Source organism: Mytilus californianus, unplaced genomic scaffold (assembly GCF_021869535.1).
Source record: "Mytilus californianus isolate M0D057914Y unplaced genomic scaffold, xbMytCali1.0.p SCAF_6, whole genome shotgun sequence".
Classification (NCBI taxonomy): Eukaryota; Metazoa; Mollusca; class Bivalvia; order Mytilida; family Mytilidae; genus Mytilus; species Mytilus californianus.
Window position 1 is genome coordinate 76,208,394 of NW_026262712.1, and position 22,497 is coordinate 76,230,890.

Sequence of the window (22,497 nt, forward strand, 5' to 3'; positions counted from 1 at the left end):
TGTGCATTTACAGCTGGTTTGTGTTGTATTGCCATTAAGCACAGAAAAGGTAGAAAGGTGAAACTTGTAAAGTGTGTCAGACCATAGAAACAGAATGAAGCAGGACATTTTTCAAAAAATACTGCATATAAAGCTTAACTGTGCCAAGCAATGATTTAAAACTTGTGTGACAAGCTGCTTGACAAGTTTTCAGCCTAAAAAGTAGAAAGATAGTTTTTCTCTGGGCTAATGATGTTGTTCTTGTATATATATAACCAGTGATTCAATGAACAAACAATGTTTGATTATAATCTTTATTAAAACACGCCCTTTTCATATTATCATATCACGCGTTAAATGCCCTTTTTCAGGATTGGCACCCTGCCCTTTTGAAATCCTAGCTGGAACACTGTATAATCCTGCTATAAATTTTGCATGTACCTACACACTTGTTACTGAAAACTGTCAGTGTCGAGTCTGTCAACATCAGTCATCACAGTGACATGTATAGTTGCTACTACTCTCTAGCCTAGACTAGGTCGATATGGTATGAGTAGTTCAGATAAATCACAAATTTAGACATAATGTCATCAACAGGCCACAGCTTGAATTATTGTAATAACATAATTATATACAAATATTACACTATGTCACTATCAACTGACTGTGGATTTAAGAATTAATAAATAAAAGAGGGACGAAAGATACCAGAGGGACAGTCAAACTCATAGATCGAAAACAAACTGACAACGCCATGGCCAAAAATAAAAAGACAAACAGACAAATAATAGTACAGATGACACAACATAGAAAACCAAAGACTAAGCAACACGAACCCCACAAAAAACTGGGGGTGATACTAATTTTAAATTATTTTTTTTTAAATTATTGTAACTATCATAAGACACAACTATGAGTATACATAATATTTTTATTGTTATTGTTTCTTTGTACAGTCATTTGATTTTGTTATGTCAATGCTATGTAGCATGGTGGAACTAATATTTACCTTTTGTTGAGTTGTAGCACATGTTGGGAAGATCAGTTATAAAGCGAAAAGTGCGACCTTGCTTGGCTACAGAACACCACAAGGTTTATAACAATTGGACCAGAGACATAGACAACAATCAGACAATGACGTGCACAGTTTTTACAGATGGGTCACCAGACTGGACTGGATTCACGACTCATCACGCCACTAACTCAACTCCTTTAGGTCACATATACATTTGTACATCGGATCATCATCAGACGTCATTTATGCAAACCCCCAGAGCTCTGCATCAGTATGTTCCATTTGATAATTTACCAGGTAATCGTCAGATTTACAAAAACAGTATATTACTTTTAAGTTAAACCCCTACGTGTACATGTGATTCTAACAAATAACAAACATATGTATAAAGATATAAGGCAACTTTTTTCCAATCTTATGGTTTAGATGTAGATTTGTGTAATGATTATTTCTCAGTTTCTAAACTTAAATCCACAAAATATTGCTGAATGTGTTATTTTTATATGGGATGCCGCATCATTCGTTAGAAATAAGAAACAATTCTTAATTATAAGGTTACATTTTCATATATATCTATCTATCTATCTGCAAGGTTGCCATATTATCTTCGGGTAACCAACCATATATCTATCTACATATACATATACATCTATCTGTCTATATATATATATATATATATCATATGAATCTATATTATGAATAAAAGCTGTGGCCAGATATCGCCAAACCATATATGTATTTTGTTTTAATGGCACCATCTGAGATAACAATTGAAACATGTACTTTTTCATTTTGATATCTTGATCTTATCATCAAATAAGCCTGTTGTCTCTAGTTCTATTCCAGGCTGTAATTTAAAAGACTCTTTTGGTAAACCAGTGGTGGATATCTGCGTGATCTAGCTATCCCCATCCTGTTTGTAATTCAGAAACTGTTGTTGCGTCTTTATATTTTTCCGTCAAATCCTCCTGTATTTAGTTTGACTGTTCTTGGTTATTTTCCTTCATTCAATTTACTTTAATTTCCCAAATCTAAACTTTAAAATGCACACAGAGTCAATTGTCCTCCTTTTCGGCACATAATGACAATACTATTTCTAAATTAAATGATAAAAGGGAAGCGAAAGATACGAAAGGGACATTCAACTCATAAGTCGAAAACAAACTGAGAACGCCATGACAAAACACGAAAAACGACCAAAAGACAAACAACAGTTTACAAAACACAACACAGAAAAATAAAGCTTGAACCAAACGAACCCCACCAAATTCAGGGGGTAATCTCAAGCACATGTGCTCCGAAAGGGTAAGCAGATCCTGTCCCTTATGCGGCATTTTTAAAAGTACTTTATTTTCTACTACAGAAATGCATTGTAATGTAGTGCCATTAAAGTTATTGAAAATGCCAAAATAGAGAATTTCTCTCATTAAGAAGATTGTATGTATTTGTTGAATTGATGAACAAATATAATAATAGAGGGTCGTAATGGGGGTACCTTCATGACGAATCACGGTAAAAAATATTGCCAAATGACGGTTTACGGTAATTTTTGGTGCATGACGATAAAATGTTCATTTTCTTTAAGACGATAAAAAATCGACTGATTTTGACGAATCACGTTAATTTTTTTCCAAATATAACGGTAACAATAACTGTTTGAGACCTCTGACGAATCACGATAAGGATATTTTGACGAATCACGGTAAAATTTTAACCAATTTGACGCTAGCTGTAGCCGAAAATGACCGTTTGACGCTTGACGGTAAAGGGCATTCCTACCCTCATAATATGCATTAGATTATATATTCAGGCGAACCTATGTCATTATAGTCGTAGACAAGTATATATGTTTAAATATATACTTTGAATGCATACCGTCCTTATTATTTCATTACATTTCAACGGAATGGATTATCATCTGACTATAACAGATGATTGGTTTTGACTATAGTGGAGAAAAAAAAAACTTATAATTTACTCGAGGCAGAACAATTTTACCCTTCTAGAATCATCATTTTTAGGAGAGGAATTTGTAAAAGTGAAAATTCACCTGTTTTCCAATCCTAATGAAACTGTCCTATTGTAATGTTAAGGTTATTATTTTCACAATAAAATATTGTTTACACTTAATACCAAGAAATGCATGAATATGAAGTTTAACAACGGTTTCTTTTTCTTTCTTTTTTTTTTTTTTTTTTTTTTATCTCATATGAATGCAAGGAGAAGTTGGGTCTTTAGTCGCAAACCAATTGGTTTTCGACAATAGATAAGTAGTTGCAAGTGTTATTTTTCTAGCTTTTAGTGTTAAATTTTGTAGTTTTTATCTCGTCTCGACAAAGTAAAAAAAGGCGAGACTTAGGCGTGCTGTTTCCGGCGGCGTTAACAATGTATTAGTTTGTGATTAGGTCAGCTTATGGGGAACCACTAGTGGTAGTTCAATGATATTTGGTATGCAGTTGTATTGTAGTTTTTCGTACGGAAGATGCATTCAAAAAGTAATGAAATTAACACCACACCATACATTGCAATATAACTCCTATCATTCTACAACATGTTACCACAGACGAGTATACAATTGAAAATGTCTACGACAGTATTAACATGTTTTTGATGTATCTGTACAAAGCATATGAACTTGGGGACAGGACAATTTTTTTAGCCCTCCCCCTTTTTATCTATATAATATATGAGTGACCTCTGTGGATAGTTAACTTGGAATTGATAGTAAATAGCAAATACAAGTTATTTGTAGTATATTTATGTTCATATGATACATAAAAACACGAAAATAATTGAAATTAATAGAAAACAAAAAATAACGGATTTTAGAAAAAAAAAGGGGGGGTGGGGGTTTGGGGGGGGGGGGGGGGGGGGGGGGGGGGGGGGGCTAAAACAATTGTCCTGTCCGCAAGTACCTATGGTACAAAGGAATGAATTCTCACCCCATCCTTTACAAAATTCTTCATAATTAGTGTACGATTTTTTATCTTCAATCCATTTCCTATAAATTGGGTCATTATTTGATATACTTAATACGTTGAACCAGAATAATGATTATTTGATATAACTACCCTAGATACACTCTTACACACGCTGATTTACAGTACTCGATAATAAAACGTATTATTTAATGTAAATATTGATTGCTGACGCGTTCAATGTGTGTAGATTTATCTTTCTTCTCTGATTGTTATCATGTTTTAATCATCAATTTGCTTCGCCTCATATTGCACTTATTTTGTTTTACATGTAAATAAAACAAACTTTACTTTCATTCATTTTAGACTACATTTATCTACCTGATTCAGGATTTATTGTTGGATGTTTATCAAATAAGTATTATGCACATACATATAATTAATAAACTGACATTTATCTAACAAATAATTAATCTAAAGTCAATGACATTAGAAAACAACTTCAGACAAGGGGCTATGTTCGTTCCCATCGTACCCGATAGCAAGCTTGTGAAATTCGTTGTAGGGTGCATCCCCATCTCGTTGTCAGCAAACCATCAATGTCCCAAAGATATAGAAACCACTCAAATGTGTTAAACAATGTAAAATTATGTTGGTATTGTGGTGAGCAAAATCATACCTTATCTGTGTGTCGTCATGGGGCTCCTGCCATTTACCCCAAGTGTAAAGGCGACGGCTACAAAGCCACATCATGTCAGATGTATTAGGGCCTCGGCTAAGGAGTGGGTGCCGTAACTGGCGATAACTCGTGCGAAGCAAAGGTCGGTAAGAAAAGAAACCGTAAGCATAAACGTGATTGTAAAGGTAAGTCCAAACCTACGCCAGTTTCTAAACTAGACTTTCCAACATCCGAGGTGTAACTAGCAAAATTCCAATCTTACTAAGGATAATGTAAATATTTTTGGCATGGTTGAAACATTTTTAAAAAAACTAATGACAGAGGAAAAGTCCGTTATTGATGCTGCTGAATATTCTATCGGAAAACATGCAAATAAAAGCGCTATTGTAAGTTTTAGGACAAAGAGCTTGACATTTTAGTTAAACGCAGAAGAGAAAATAACCGTCCAAAAAATATTCACGCCAAACCCGTGAGTGTAATAGCGAGACGGGCAAGATTTTGTTTAATACTCATCAGCTCAGAATTGAAACGATTTCATGATAAATGTGTTAATTACTCCAATAAAGTTTAAGGCTTCTGGGAATTTTTAAAAGGAAAAAAATAAGTACTGTCCTCCAGCAGATTATAAATCCAAAGAATAAATGCGAACTTTTTACGGCCGAAAAAGACATAAGTGTTGTTTTAACTTACATTTTACGAGTTGCATCATTATTTTACCTGCATGTATATATGCCACCTCCATCTTCTAAGGCTTTGTTCTACTTTAAATAATGCCTACTCAAAAAATGGTAAATTCAAATAATGTGAATGGAATTAGTGTATAATACTGTGTGGTATGAGTGACACGCTTAATCATCTCAAATTGAAACACTCCACAGAATTTATTGAGTCACCAGAGAAATTGAAACAATCACCGGTTATAGACATTGTCAATTCACCGAGATAAAGAAGATTTTAATCTTCTCAATCTAAAGTTATTACAAATGCCATAGTAGATATGGTAGTATTGGATTATTAAAGATATTCACAGGACTACCTTGCCTGTAAGTGCCCCCGTTGTAAAGAGGTAGTTTCTTAATAAATATATATATGAGTATATACGCATATGGTCATGGTAATACGCGTATGGTCCAAATACTCGTATGGTCCGGAACATAAACATAATTTTTATCGTCTTTGTTTCAATACACAAGTGTCTATACCAACAACATGGCAAGATCAAATCGGTCTGAGTCTATAATAGTTGGGAACAATCAAAGATCTGCCATCAACGTCAAAGGTTCCAAATAACAAAAACATTCAAATTTAACATACAACAACCACTGACGAAATTCCTGAGCCTTTGCATGTTTTTGAAGTGTTATTGAGTTAAGATATTGTGTTGAAAAATTATAATATCTGTCAATTGTCATTTATAAACCTTTTATGTTTCGTCTAATGTATCCCAGTAAGTTATCATGTATGTAGGACATATACGTACCTGTACGACTGAATTTATCTAACGGATTACGATGGTGGACGGACAGATGGCTGTTTAATGTATAGTGGCAAATTAAATGCATATTCAGAACGAGAACTTGTTAATGTGATATAAAGACCCTTCTTTGTAGTAGAATTACACACTGAGTCAGATTTTCACCGTACTTGGTTACAAGGTCACAGTTCGCAGGAAGCCATGTCCTCATATCCAGACACATAATTCTGACTCCGAGACGACCAGTCTGTTCTTACTCCCAAATTCCGCATGCTTATCAGAGAACTAGCAACTTTTGGTCTTTTGTTTGACTCGCAAAATGTTATGATGAGATGCCTGTTTAGCTTTAGATCCACGGATTTTTTGATTTTTTGAATTCGCAGTCGCATCTGGTCGTGGTGAAGATTTTACATCGAAATCCGTGCTTTGGGAGATTTAATGTGATCTTAATCTTATTTATACGATTCTAACAATATCATTAGTAAATAAACTCTTTACTAAAATAATAGGCGAGTGACAATTTTCAAAAAGACGCTTAGTTAACGACTTTAATGCACCCACCTAACATAGGCTATATCATACATCATTCGAAAGCTTATTATCTGTACTTTCATTTTTTCCCGGTCGTCAATAATTCGTACGGTGCAATTTTCGTTAAATCAAGGTCAAAGGTCCAAACTGAGCATTCCAAATGTTTGCTATAATTACACAAAATGCCATTTTCAGGTAATTCTATGGCATTTTATTCCCTAAAATTGATCTAATCCTTATAAAACAAATTACCATGATTTCAAATCAAGTGCAAACTTAAATGTTGATTGCGCTATAGTAACAAAAAATTGCATTTCTTGAAAAAACTTCCAAAAATTATAAAATTGCAATAAAATCTAAATGTTTTCTGAAATTTGAATATGTGTATGTCAAAAATAGAATAGATTTATTGTTTATGGACCGAGGGAATTTTTTTTATCATTTTAAACTGCAATTAATATGATGTAGGTCCAGATGCAGCCTTCTAATGAAGCTTTTGTAGTTGCCCCAAAAAACACCATCTGCAAATGGGGATCATTTATTTTAGCTTTTTTTGCTAGATAATATTGCTAATATCGGCAGGTAATGATCAACCATATTTAAAAAAGGTTATGGAAGAACTTTAAGGAACAAAAGAAGTATATTTGGTAAAAATTAGTTTCCCGATGTGGAAAGACATGTTACGAAGATTATGCTCGTTCAATGTTCGAAAGAAAACTGTCTGTACCATGCGATTTTCAATGTCAAATCCGGCGAATTCCTTTTAATGTTAACCCATTATAATATACTTTGTTAGTTGTTTTATTAAATATGACTGAAAATTAATAATTCAGATTAATTAAGATTGAATAACCTTCATGAACAACTGTAATCACCATACTGGTTTATGTATTGTTCACACAATTCGGTATAGTGTTTTAAGAAGATTTGTTTGTCTGTCTACTTTTTCGCCATGGTCACGTTGTCGTCTGTTTTTCTTCGACCATGGTTTGAGACTGCCTCCATATTATTGTATCCCTTCTTTCAATCAAAGAAAAGAAAACCATAAATTTCAAAGCTGAGCGAAAAAAGACAACAGAATTTAAAACTCAGATATTGATGCAAAAAATTAGTTAGTAAAACAACATAAATTACCGAACTCCAAGTGAAATTTCAAAACAGAAAGTCTCTTATCACATATCAAAACCAAAAGCTGAAACACATCAAACGATTGGAAAACAGTTGTGATAGTTCTCTCTCCATCTCTATCTATCTTTATATGATATAGCGGAAATGTAGGAATCATCTTGTCCTTACGTCCTTTTTTCTTTTGTTCTTTCCATTCACATATCCATATGTTATTCTCAAAGATGTAATGAGCAATATTCCTTCGACATTGCTTGGCAGAATTATGGAAGTTCAAAGTGCACATATGGAGGTTATACGTGAAGGGATTTGTTTCATTATAGACATATTCAAATAGCGCTAAAAACAGTAATCGCTTTAAATTTACCAGAACATACCTGCTTTCAAGCTATCTCATTAAGTTAACCCTAATCTTATTAAAATTTAGTTCTTTAATTTCGTTATTATCATGCGATATATGAGCAGGCGAGTCGTTTTTTATCTAAATTTTAGTCAGATTGTTTTAACCCATGTTTTTAATACTTATACATAACATTTTGTACGGTTTTTTTTTTTCATGTCAACTTATATCACTTATTATTGTTGTGAGATCTTCGCACCATTAGAAACTTGAACCGATAAATATGAAAATAAAGTGAGAAAATCGCAAAAAGTCGCTGTCAGATCAATAACAGAGGGCTCAGTGCACAATAAATATCCACGAACATAATTTAAGATCAGATTACATAAACCGATTAAAAAATCTGGATAAATTCAACCACAATTTTTTCATTTCTCACAATTGTATAGATATTTTAGAATAAAATAACTTCATTTTAATCATATGTATTCTTAATATACACGTACTATCTTTAATATGCCAATGATCAACCAATGCTTAATAGATGATCTACTAAAATAGTAGATCGTGCTCTTTTTTTTTTAAATGCCTAAAATGAAAATATTATGTGGCAAACCTACATTGAAATTTTAATGCAAAATCATGGCCAATTAAATTTGAAATAAAAGTGGTTCAAATGCATTTATATTTTTGTTTCTATTTGGAAACTTTATTTGTAACATTTAGCTGAAGTAAACATCAACATTAACACTGCTGCGTTTGGTTAGAGGTTGCCTACTTTTACAAAAGGTGATCAATGCTGATTGGTGTATTTTTGTTGTGACACCTACACAGTAACTATGTCCTTGATACTGTTGTTGATGGGGATTGCCAGTTTTCCTTTCGAAGGTCGGTGGTTCCTTGGGCATTCCATGGGCCTAAACCATTTAAAACTGATCGCCGCAAAATACTTTAGAAGCCAAAAGTTCTAAACCGAAAACTGCGTTTAACACCAACAATCAATCAATCATCTTTATATTAAAATGTATTTATATGTAATCTATTCAGGGAGTAAATTTGATAAATGGAAATGTATGTATTGTTATTGCGAATTGCTAGATTTCCCAATTCAAAAATTAATGTAAGTAAATATAATTGCGAGGGTCCCAATCTATTTACAAGAAATTACGTAGTTGGATAGGATTAAATATATTGGCCAGGCATGAAGAACATTTCAGTGGCTAGCTTATAATAGTTTTCACTTCCTCATTCAATGCAAGATGCAGTATAAGCAACTAAGAAAACATACAAATATTGAAATATTGAATTATCAAAGTTTCGCTCCCAAACTTTTCCCTTAATGCACGAACTTTCTGTGTATTCTATCTTTTAACATTTTTGCACTTTTAAAATTTGTGTTTTTCAACATAATATCGACTACATACAAATTGTTTTAACAAAGAACAGCTAAAAAAGCTATTTTCTTGCAGATGGCGATATTTTGGGCAACTGCATGGTTGTTATAATTGGCTGTTTAATTAACAAGAAGCGTAATTGCAGTAATTTAATGATGTCAAAAACATCCTTAGCACTAAATAAAATATGTTATTTAGTTTTATGGTAAATAACAGTTGAATCACAGACATAAAATTTGATTTTCATGCATTTTTGTCATTTTCAATGGAATTTCTAGAAAACAGCGCTATATATTAAAAATCCGACATTAATATTTCAAAGTGCTTTTGATAAGTTACTATTAACATCTGTTCTAACAGATTTCCATATGTCCATACAAAATATCATTATTCAGAAGACAGAATATGCAAAACTTGCTGACTTCTTGTAAAATTAGAAGTTGTACGTCCTTGACCTTTCGTTGTGATTTGACAGAAACTGCACCATACGAATTTTTGACGACCGGGCAAAATAGGTAGTGCAGATGATGTGCTTTCGAATGGTATATGATTTAGCCGTATATTAGGTGGGTGCATTAAAAATAAAATTTTATGGTTAATGTCACTCGTCTATATATCAGGATTACAATTGTGTACGCCAGACGCGCGTTTCGTCTACAAAATACTCATCAGTGACGCTCGATAAAAAAGTTAAAAAGGCCAAATACAGTACGAAGTAATTTAGAGCTGTCTATTCTTTTGTGGAAAATAAGAATAGAGGAACAGCACGTATAAACTACTGTTATTGTAAGATCGTATGAATAGAAACACGAATACATCAATTAAGGGAAAACAAGAAGAATTAAAAAAAAATCCAAACATCGTTGGAAAAAAAAAGAAAAACATGTGCATGCCCCAAACGCCTGTGGTTTCACTTGCGGACGAAAAATTCGACAGGATGTAGGCACTTTAAATTGAATCTAGGGATTGCAAGATAACATATACACCAATATTCAGACAATATGTCATATATAAAGAATTTCAGTTAGTAATTTGTGCCAAGTTTAGTTAGAGTTCTTGCGAGTGTTTTAAAAATCAATATATTATGGTATAAATAATCATATGGTCCGGTGTATTAGTAATCAAACCTGTATATATTCATATTGTCCGCCTATGGTCTACCTAGTATGATCGGATCATTATGATTATACGCATATGGTCACATATGAGTATACGCATATGGTCATGGCCATACGTGTATGGTCTAAATACTCATATGGTCCGGAACATTGCCATCTAAGTGTCTTTTATTATTTTTGTCATTGTCTTGCCGTCTCGTTGACGTTTACTCCACAAAACCTTTAATTCATAACTGTAGCAAAATACAAATTTTTTGATTTTGATTATAACATAAATAATTTTCTGAGCATTTTAACACTATCTCAAGACATGTAACTTAAGGATTTTACTTAAGATTAATATCAGGATGTACCGTAACATGGAACTTTTTTCAAAACAACGAAAACCTGCTGGGCTCAGTTTTTTTCAATTGTTTGATTTTTCTAATGATGTAACATAACACTTTAAATAAATGTAATCCAAACAAAGAGGAATTATTCACACACAAAAATGTCATCTTAACATCTCGTCATCTCAGCTGTCATCTGTATACCATTCTCAAGTTCCATAGTCTATAAGAAATAAACACTTGAATATAAAAATCAATTACGTGTATTTGTCAATGAATACCAAAAAATCATCATTCCCCTTAAGGATAATGACTACTTTCTTTATATATTCAAGAAATGATACTGGCACATTTTTAGTATAACGTTTTTGAGTTCACTAACATTTTCCAAGATTAAAGAGTTAAAAATAAGAAAAAGGCAGATCCCTTATTCTAATCAGATCTATGAATAGAATAATGGTTCACTCTTAATTCAATTCATTTTAAGAAAACTGTTTTAAAGATTATTTTGCACATACATCAAGCCGTTAGTTTTCTCGTTTGAATTTTTTACATTTGTCATATTGGTGTCTTTAATAGCTTTCTATGCCGTATGGATTTTGCTCATCATTGAAGGCCATATTATGACCTAATACTTGTTAACTTCTACATTTGGTCTCTGGCGGAGAGTTGTCTCATAGGCAATCATACCATATCGTCATATTTACCTGGTTATATATAAAATACTTAATAAAACAGAGTGCAACACACCTTTAAGTGACAGAAATATTAACCTTGAATACACTGTATAATAAAAAATAATACTTACAGTAATCAGTTTATCTCCCTTTATTTCCCTCATAACTTTGACTGTTTTCCATCCCATCAGTTCACTTTGTTCTTTCATTGTCATTTTACTGTCCGAATCAATGGTTATTGTAAACTAAACAATATAAACAATATAAACATTTTAAAAATTTTAGTTCTCAGTTTGTAAGGTTTATATGATCACTATTAAACAACGTAACAGTTTGTTGGATGCTGACAAGTAGCTTTTGGTTTTGCTTCTCGTACAATTTACATATGCATGGATTTTGTTAACATATTTAAAGGTTAAAGTTTTGATAGATTTTGCATGCGTCATGTGGATTTTTTAGAATTAAAAATAATACAAATATAATTTATTTAGCTATTTCATAAAATTTTGCTTATACTTAATTAAAAGAATCTTAAAATACATATAGATTTGTATAGAGTGTAGGTAAACTTTGTTTTTCATCTTTAAATCGTTCGGAGTCTATAAAAGTCGGAAATGCATTTAAAAGAAACATTCAGATATCTGCCATCAACACCCAATTCTCCAAATAATAAAAACTAAATTAAATACGACATCTACTGACACGGTTGCTGACTCGAGACATGCACACTGACAAGGTTACTGATTTGGGACATGCACATTGACAATCGAGACATGAACATTGACAAGGTTACTGATTTGGGACATGCACATTGACAAGGTTGCTAACTTGGGACATGCACATTGACAAGGTTGCTAACTTGGGACATGCACATTGACAAGGTTGCTAACTTGGGACATGCACATTGACAAGGTTACTGATTTGGGACATGCATATTGACGAGGTTACTGATTTGGGACATGCACATTGACAAGGTTGCTAACTTGAGACATGCACATTGATAAGGTTGCTGACTTGGGACATGCACATTGACAAGGTTACTGATTTGGGACAAGCACATTGACAAGGTTGCTGATTTGGGACATGCACATTGACAAGGTTGTTGACTTGGGACATGCACATGAAAAAAGTGGCAGAGTATATCAAGGTTAATTATTCAATGACAAAGCGTGTACTGTACAAACACACGCTAACACCCGTTTCCTTAAGATTATTTTTACTCAATGTAGAATATGTTTGACCATACAGGTAGTGCATTTCATAAAACAACATATAGGGGAACAAACACTAGAGTGTTGGACTACTGATACACAACCTTTTAATATAGACCGTTATTCAATTTTAAAACTTCTAATATCTTTGATATAGAAGGGGATACTACACATCTTTGGAATATTTTTTTTTTTCACAGGTATACAATAGACAAGTCGCATTTAATAGGTATTTTGAATAACAAGAATATATTGTTCCAATTTATGCAACAGGTTTTAAAAATAAAACATTACCCACAATCTCACGACGACGATACATCCATATCATGAATTTATGAGTATAATTTACCTTAAGGCCTTTCCCAAAAGGTCCTGTAGTAGTTACTTCTTCACCAGACTTAAATTTATAACATTTGCTTGGTGTTACATCACTAGATGCATCACACATCCAATACTCTCCATCTTGTTTAAACTCCAGTGTACTCTTTGCATTTCTGAATTTCTCAATCAGGTCTTCAGAGACACCTACAATGATGATGTAAAATGGTTATAATGTCATAGAATCACTTTATACCTTATATAATATTTTTGTGATATAATTTAGTTTTCAGCACAAAATAAGTTTAATTCATTTTCTTTATTTAAAGTCTATTTCGAAGCTGAAATTGTGGTTATTAGTATTTTTGATTTATATTCGTTCATTATTGTTGAAGAAAATCATTTTAATATTCCCGATCAATTTAAAATAAGAAGTACATTTTAAGCAGATATTTATTTGTCTTTTAGTGTTTCTTTCATTATTTATTCAAATGAATCGTGAAAACTTCATAAAATTTCGTTTAACTTTTATTCAGTAAAGTTGGATTTAAATATATATGAGTTCTGCACGTAAAGAATTTCAGATCAAATTGATGTTTCTCTAAAAGTGTAAATAGATGTAAATATGTGTTTTAAAAAAGGTTCGTTTATTCTTCACAAATTTTCTGTACTCAAGGGTATTTTTAAACGCGTAATAGAATTTTGTTTTACGCTCGCATGTGGAAATGATAATTTAACTTATCGCTTGTTCATACTTAATAAGAATTAAGGTCAGTTCCGCAAGGGTAAGATGTAAATTATTTTAAGAAACGCTTTATGTGTAATTTCCATATGTGCAGGTTAATTTAAGAAGTACTTATTTATCGTAGACTAGTCTTGTCGTTTAGCCCTATATCATCATAACGAGTCATGAATTTTTGATAAAAGCAAGCATGTGGTATGATTGCCACTGAGACAACTCTCCACATTGATTATTTTTGGGTTAATAGGTTTTATATAGTTTTAAGTTTTTACAAGCGCAACATTTGCTCTACCATGTTTCATGTTTATCATTCAAAAGATAAAAGAATTCAACATGTTTATACATGTTCATTGTTCTGATATAATGTATTCAATACTTTATGCTGTTCAGCACATGCTTTATGCTCTCATAGGTTCAAATACTAGGTCACGCATTAAGGTCAAACGTTTAAGGTTTAGTCCGCATCTTGCTCATATATTTGAATGCTAATTAAGCTTTTATTTATTAGAAATATCATAAGCATACGTGTTCGTCATTTAATATGCATATGTTCATGCATTTACGTAAAGTTTGTTTAGTTCAATACTCAAAATATTAATTGATCATTTATGCTGGAAAATTATATGAATTATATGTTTCGTATTAGCGCCACACGTGTTTTTTTTTTTTATATTTCTTCCTATGTTTGCGTTTAACGCAAACCTTTTGCGTTATAACGCAAACCTTTGCGAAATAACGCAAACCTTTGCGATATAACGCAAACCTTTGCGAAATAACGCAAACATTTGTTTTATTTTATTTCTTATTTAAGTTTCAAAGGAAGCAGTAAATGGAGGAGGCTGCATATATTAAAATTTATCACCCTTTGTACTCATTGCAATGTAAAATGCTTGAGTGTTTAGCACACATCATGGGATAATGATGAGCCGGATAATACATGTATATATATTACAAAGAAAATTGAGTAAATTGAAGTTATACCGAAGAAAAGGTTGGTTAGATTCAAACAAGCTACCCTTTTTCCATAAATGTTTAAGATGAAGAGGTTATTTTATTATAATTATGTTCTCTACATTCAAATTGCTACCCAAGCATCTTAATAAGCTACCTCACTAGATTGAAATTAAAATTCAATGACTTTTTTTAAAGAATCTTTATCATATTCTGAGATTTCAACAAACGATTTCTTACATCAAAATTTAAAAAGAATGTTTTTTTCTGAATAATAAATTTTAAAGCAGAAAGATCATTTTGTCTATTTGACTTATAGTTTCACAATTGTATGACATTATGTTTGCTCTTATCTAGTTTACCACTTTCCGTTATTCAAAATTTTCAAAATCTTGGCCTTTCAATTAAAATTTGCCTATACAATATCTATTTACTTGTTAAATTTATATAATCTTCTGATGCATAAACCATTTATTAATTTGTGTATAATTGCACTTCAAGTATTCCTTTATTTCTATGCATATTTATTATAATGATTTGGCCTTGTGTTCATGGTTCTTCTCTTAACTAAATCACAACCTAAATTTGATGATAGACGGATATGCAAATGCCGACATTTACAAAACACTGCTTTCAAATTATATAATAAACATAAAATGTAAATTTAATATTATATATAGTTTTTTATTATTAAATATTCAAAACTTAATGAATAATTAAAATCAGAATGTTTGCGTTATTTCGCAAAGGTTTGCGTTATAACGCAAAAGGTTTGCGTTACAACGCAAATGTTTGCGTTATAACCCAAACATAGGAAGAAATATAAATAAAAAAAAACGTGTGGCGCTAATACGCTTCCGTTTGTTTCTATTATTTCCCTTATATACTTTTATATTGTTATTAATTGTATATGACTTTCATAATTATGCGCTTTTGAAGAAAGAAGATCGTAAAAACCATTTCACTGTGTTTGTTATAACTGTTTCAGGCCCTTGCTCATCCCCCTTTGTCCGCAAGGTGGGCTTTAAATTTGGTTAAGTCCAATCATAGCAGTCAAACGACAGTTCATCTAACACTGCAAATCAACTCTGATAATAAGCCGACAATAAACTCATTCCGGATCTACCGTGTCATTAAATAAATGTAAGCTGGAAAATATAAAGTTTTTCTGCGTCATTAGTATAAGTCTGAAAAGCACCTGTAACAGTTGTAACAATATTGTGAAAAGCAAAAAAAAAAAAGTGATTTCCGCTTCGATTCTTTAATAAAAATATTACTACTCTATCTAAACCGCAAACATCTTGAATAATCAATTTTTGTGATGCCGACAGCCTAAAGTTTGAAAATGTAAGCTATCCAGTCCTATTGATATACATATAAAGATATGTGGTATGATTGCAAACTATTTACTAAATACCTAATGACCAGGATATAAACAAATACAGATCACAGTAAGACCTTCAAAAATGCGCAAAACACATACCGTCTGGAAAACTCGAAAATAAATTGTTCAATAAAACATAAGACTGTTTCATAATCCTTTTACATGTTTTAATATGAAACTCGTGATCATGATGTAGAACTTTTACTTCCAGAGCAATGATCAATTATACATTTCGGATCTGCTTACCCTTCCGGAGCACCTCAGATCATCCCCGGTTTTTGGTGGGTTCGTGTTGCTTAGTCTTTAGTTTTCTATGTTGTGTTTTGTATGCTGTTTTTCATTTTTGCCATTACATTGTCGTTCTTTTTTCGACTTATGATTTTGATTATCCCTTGGTATCTTTCGCCTCTATTTTGAAAAAATATATATATATAAATAACACATACTTACAGTAGGATAGAGAATGAAAACGGGGAATGTGTCAAAGAGACAACAACCCGACCAAAGGCCAAAAAAAATAGCCCAAAGCCACCAATGGGTCTTCAACGCAGCGAGAAAATCCAGCACCCGGAGGCGGGCTTCAGATGCCCCCTTAACAATAATGAATACTTGTTCAGCGAAATGGACGCCACGCTAAACAGACATGTTTTTCATTTAAAATTGCGATTAGTCCAGAAACATGAGGTCAAAATGTTAATCATTTGAAATTTCTTGTTCACCAGATTCATTTTTCTACAAGAAATCAGTTAACTTTGGTATGTACGGTAAAAAGGTCACGATGACAAAATAAAAGGATCGCCGTGAATACTAATATACTATGCAAGCAGTACAAATAATTTTGTATATGCTAAAATAAGAAGATATGGTATGATTGCCAATGAGACAACTCTCCAACAGAGACCAAATGACGTAGAAGTTAACAACTATAGGTTACCGTGTGGCCTTCAACAATGAGCAAAACCCATACCGCATAGTACTATAAACGGACCCATGAAAGTTTCATCCTACCATTCGTTGCCTGACGATGGACACACTTGTCATTAGCGTGGCATTCCGACACTGGACATATATGTCCTTAGCGCGGACAAACAAAGGGGTTAATTAAACAATGCTTTGGTTTTTTTTAAATCTTGATGTATACATGGGATCAACGAAAAAAAAGAGCGCCCGGTTGTACGCTGTTAATTTCAAATGACGTTATACATTCCGATTCAAATTAAAACAGTCAACAATGTTTTGTGGAATTTTGATTTGAGATACGTAAAGCATTAAAATGCAATTATCTCCATTCAATCAAGACGTTGAAACATTTCTCTGATTGCAATTTTTCGTTATATTTATAACTGTTTGGCTGTTTGGTTCGTTAACTTTTCTTACCAGCCAAAATATAACAGAAAGGTTCACATTATAATCCGCGGCTGATATTTGATGACATATTTGATGACATATTTGATGACATATTTGATGACATATTTGATGACATATTTGATGACATATTTGATGACAGCAATGTGCTATTATATATACGTTTTTAATCTCAATTAAAGACTTTAATTGTATAATATCCAGTGTCCATTTGAAAAGTTTGAAATAAAATGTCGAAGATGGATTGATAATTCCGTATTCAACAATCATGCGGAAGACACTACTATTCAATAAAAAAACCTTATAATATAAAGATAAAGAGATGTGGTATGAATACCAATGAGACAACTATCCATCAAAGTCAAAATGATGTGGATGTTAGCAACTATAGGTTAATGTACGGCCTTCAACAATGAGCATAACCCATACTGTATAGTTGTCTATAAAAGGCCACGATATGACACAATGTGATACAATTCAAACGAGAAAACCAACGGCCTGATTTATGAAACACAACAAAACGAAACATTAATGACAGAAAATAATCAACAACAACCATTCAATTACATGCTCCTGACTTATGATAGATATAAGAAGATGTGGTATGAGTGCCAATGAGACAACTCTCCATCCAAGTCAAAATTTATAAAAGTAAACCATTATAGGTCAAAGTACGGTCTTCAACACGGAGACTTGGACAGGCCCATAAATAGTACTTGTATAAGCCTATAAATTATACAATTGAATATAAATTGTTCTATATGCAAAGTCTACCAAATATATAAAACTAAATGACAGTCTTACCTGATGCTTTGGCAAATTCCTCATAATTTGTGTACGAATCTCCGTCTCCGGTCCATTTTCCTATGAACTGAGTCATAATTCGATCAAACGAAAAGGTAGGAGATTGCGATTTATAAATTAATGATATTAAAACCAGTATTCTCTTTGTTATATGCACTGCAACCAATATGCTTGAAGCGAATAGAAATGTAACTCATTATTGAATGTAAATATTTATATAGCTGATTGGATGTTATAATATTCCATAGTTATTGATCTTGTCTGCTACTTATATTATTTTCTTCCTTTTCTCTGTTATTAATTAACTTCTTTTTCTTTCAAAAGGTTGAATATTACATTTTAATTAAACAAACACATTATTATTGTCTTGTTACTTTCTTGAAGTTAATATTTTAATAGTGGTTTTTGCCTTAAGTATCTTAAAGTTTGATTTACGTGATTATCCCTTTGAAGAAGGTAAAAATGTTATAAGTATCTCTCTCTCTCTCTCTCTCTCTCTCTCTCTCTCTCTCTCTCTCGTTCTGTTCATATCCTCCTACTTACTTTCTTGTTGTAGATTTTTAGCTTAACTTCATGTTAAAACTGTGCATGGTAACAAAAGTTTTTTATTATTATTTATTGTTTCCAAGTTAGACGTTTCAAACAAAGTAAAAACCGTCCCACGTTTAAACATCACAATTTACATACTTAATGAACGAATGAGATACCGACTTAATGTTGAATAAATGCAGGTCAAAAACAAGGTTGAATAACGGAGTTATATTTGCAGCACCTTACGGAAGCGTATTAGGGCCATCCTTTTTCACTTTTTTTTTCAAATTGTCGACTTTAATCTTGGAATTATCAACTTTAATCTTGGAATTTCCAACTTTAATCTTGGGATTATAAACTTTAATCTTGGAAAATTCCAACTTTAATCTTGGAAATTCCAACTTTAATCTTGGAATTATCAACTTTAATCTTGGAAATTCCAACTTTAATCTTGGAATTATCAACTTTAATCTTGGAAATGACTGATATTTTACTTCTAGCCAATAGTTTATTGTGTTTCTAAATATATACTTAATCTACTTATAATTATTTTCGCGGCTAAAATTTTTTGTAAAATGTAAAAGAAAAAAAAGACGTGTATCTAAAGTCTTGTATAGCTCAACGTAGCCTAATATCCATGAAACTTCTTATTAATGTGTATACGTGGTATGCCAAAAATATGGGTCATGTTTTTGCGAGATTTTATATTACGTCACTTTTTAATGACATTCTATATTGATATGCATTGTTTTTTCATAACTTTATATAGATTTGGGGTATGTTCTACATATCTTATATAAATATGTTATTGGAAATCTTATTTATGGCTAATTGTGTTATTTGAATCAATCAGGGACTTTACATAAATATAAAGTCCCCGAATCTATGCATTTAAAAAATAAAATATTGTATATAAGTAAAGGTCATTCTTTGTATATTTATGTATAAATGTATGTACCAAATATAAGTGAATGTTATATAAAAATGGATACATTTTTTTAAGTCAAAATAAGCACACCCTTACCAAAAAAAATCGAAGTTACCCTCTCCCCCACCCCCTTTTCCCTGTGTTAATGTCAAAATTTAAATATCCATTTGTAATTATGTATGCAGTACATGCAGTTATTATATCATATTGATGAATAGGCGGATGTGCATCGATATTTACAATCGCAATCACCAACAAAAAGTAAAGTAAAGCACATCAAACTGAAGTGCACTGTTTGGCCGAGGCGAGAGTCCAGCGAGCCAGAAGTCACGATGTTCTCAATTCAGAGTGTCACTAGGTTAATGAAAGTCAAAACAAATCAGTGTCGCACTAATGAGGGTCGGAAGATTAAAGTTGGAATTTTCAAGTTTAATGTTGATAATTCCAAGATCAATGTTGATAATTCCAAGATTAAAGTTGGATTTTCCAAAATTAAAGTTGGAAATTCCAAAATTAAAGTTGGAATTTCCAAGATTAAAATTGATAATTTCAAGATTAAAGTTGATAATTCCAAGATTAAAGTTGATAATTCCAAGATTAAAGTTGATAATTCCAGATTAATGTTGATAAATCCAAGATTAAAGTTGATAATTCCAAGATTAAAGTTGATAATTCCAATATTAAAGTCGACAATTTGAAAAAAAAAAGGATGGCCCTAATACGCTTCCGTAATACCTAATGTGTTAGGGATTATCATATAATCTTGAGTTATAAATGGTTTATTTAGTTCTTATGGTGGGTTAGTGGGTAAAAAACAATATGTTTTGTTTTTTCTAATGTCTCTACACGAAATTTTTATTCAGCAAAAACTAATTTGAAACTCTTAGTGAAGAATGAGTGGCATTTGCCAATTTACTAACATTGGAAAAAAACACTGACATTTTCGAATATTTTATATTTGATGAAATACGTTTCCTCTTTCTACCACATAATTTCTATAGATTTCAGAAGGAATAAACAATAAAAGACTCCTACGTTGTATTCAGACATCTCTTAAATTGATGTGAGCCAGTGCATTATTTAAACGATCATAACGATACGTCAAAGCTATTTTCGAGCCGATCAATAACTTCAATTAGTGAAAGATATATTTGAATATACGATGACGAATGACATTTTATAATATTCTGTTGTAACGTTATAGTATATGAATGATAATAGGACGACGTACTAAGTAATCCTAGTTCAACAGACAATTAACCCCGCTCAATTCGAACTGCTTTTAAAAGGATTTTTTAATAGTAAAGAAGCTTCAGAAACATAGATGATGTATACCAATTTTATTAACGATAAGTAGAAGTCTATGGTAGGAGATGCTTCCGCTATCAATGATACTGAACTCCTTCCATTTCGCTTCCGATTATTACAAATGTCTTTTATCATGTTTGTCTTGTTTTCCCTCAATTTATGATGCTTAAACAGAAACTGAAAGTCGTTTATACCAAATTCATATTAAGAAATAGCATGTGTCTTATTTTTATCTATTTGTTACATTATAGGATCTAAGAATTCACCATTAAGTCTATTTCCTACCAACAGAAGCAATTGACAGTTGAATGCGCACGTGGAACACAAACAGGTACATGTTTGTTTAGTAACATCAACAAGAAAATAAAATATGTCCCTTTTCATTTTCTTATATTAATTTTCTCTTGGTGGATTGGTGGATTATTATTTTTTTAATTTGGAAAATCTATAATTATCTAGTAAATGAGATATTATTATTAGTAATATTGATTTGATACAACAATGCTGAAGTATTGAAATGGTTTTATAGATCGGTGATATTTTCACGTTTCCATACGGATTTCTAGCTGTCAGTCGGCCTTATGTTCATTCTATTATGGAAAAGGCGGATCGTTTCATTACAATTCTTTTTGCAAAAAGAATGTAATATATCTTAAAAGTTTCAATCATTAGGGAGCTACCATTTGATTTTTAGGGGGGGGGGGGGGGGGGGGGGGGGGGGGGGGGGGGCTAGGATGAAATTTGAAAATAGGCAGCACAGGAGTTTTGAGTAAAGAAAAAAGGCAGGATGAGCAACTTGGCAAAAAAAAAGGCAGGATGACAAATTATGTAAAAAAAGTAAGGATCAACTAATAAAAAAAAAAAAAGCAGGGCCGAATAAAGTGAAAAATAAAAAGGCAGGACCGAGATTACAACTACATAAAATTCAAATGGTAGCTCCCTTAGTCCTTTCATTCCTTCATTCTATCTCATTTCTTCACTGCTCTCTGGTTTAATTTCACTGCTCTCTGGTTTAATTTCACTGCATGGTACGTGGATAGGAGCAAATATTTTGCAACAGGTCTCCTACAAACCTTTCAGAGAGGGCAAGGGTTCTTAACGTACGACACATAAATGAAGCATCGAATTTAACACCGTTCAGACCGCTGTGTACTTATACATCCCGCACAGCAAACGTTAACAGAATTCCAACTTTAGCATGCACATGTTTTTATCGACATGATTGTTGCAAGAAGTAAACAATCTCAATTCAAATAGTTATCAAAGGTACCAGGCTTATAATTTAATACGCCAGACGCACGTTTCGTCTACGTAAGACTCATCAGTGACGCTCAGATCAAAATAGTTAGAAAGCCAAACAAGTACAAAGTTGAAGA

General features: G+C 32.1%; 1 protein-coding gene across 1 annotated transcript; it reads right to left on the bottom strand.

The window, feature by feature from the left end:
- Nucleotides 1–10,884: 10,884 nt before the first annotated feature.
- On the bottom strand, nt 10,885–18,568 carry LOC127704829 (gastrotropin-like). The gene is made up of 4 exons (XM_052209058.1): nt 18,355–18,568; nt 13,140–13,315; nt 11,711–11,824; nt 10,885–11,125 (listed from the first exon to the last, which is right to left on the bottom strand). The coding sequence occupies exons 1-4, from the start codon at nt 18,428–18,430 to the stop codon at nt 11,072–11,074; spliced, it is 420 nt and encodes a 139-aa protein (XP_052065018.1). The 5' UTR covers nt 18,431–18,568; the 3' UTR covers nt 10,885–11,071.
- Between the last annotated feature and the right edge of the window lie 3,929 nt (nt 18,569–22,497).

Coding starts and splice junctions, on each gene's coding strand:
- LOC127704829 (XM_052209058.1), bottom strand. CDS start 18,430: ATGACTCAGTTCATAGGAAAATGGACCGGAGACGGAGATTCGTACACA. Junction 13,316..18,354: donor GGAATTTGCCAAAGCATCAG/GTAAGACTGTCA, acceptor TCATCATTGTAG/GTGTCTCTGAAGACCTGATT. Junction 11,825..13,139: donor CTTTTGGGAAAGGCCTTAAG/GTAAATTATACT, acceptor TATATTGTTTAG/TTTACAATAACCATTGATTC.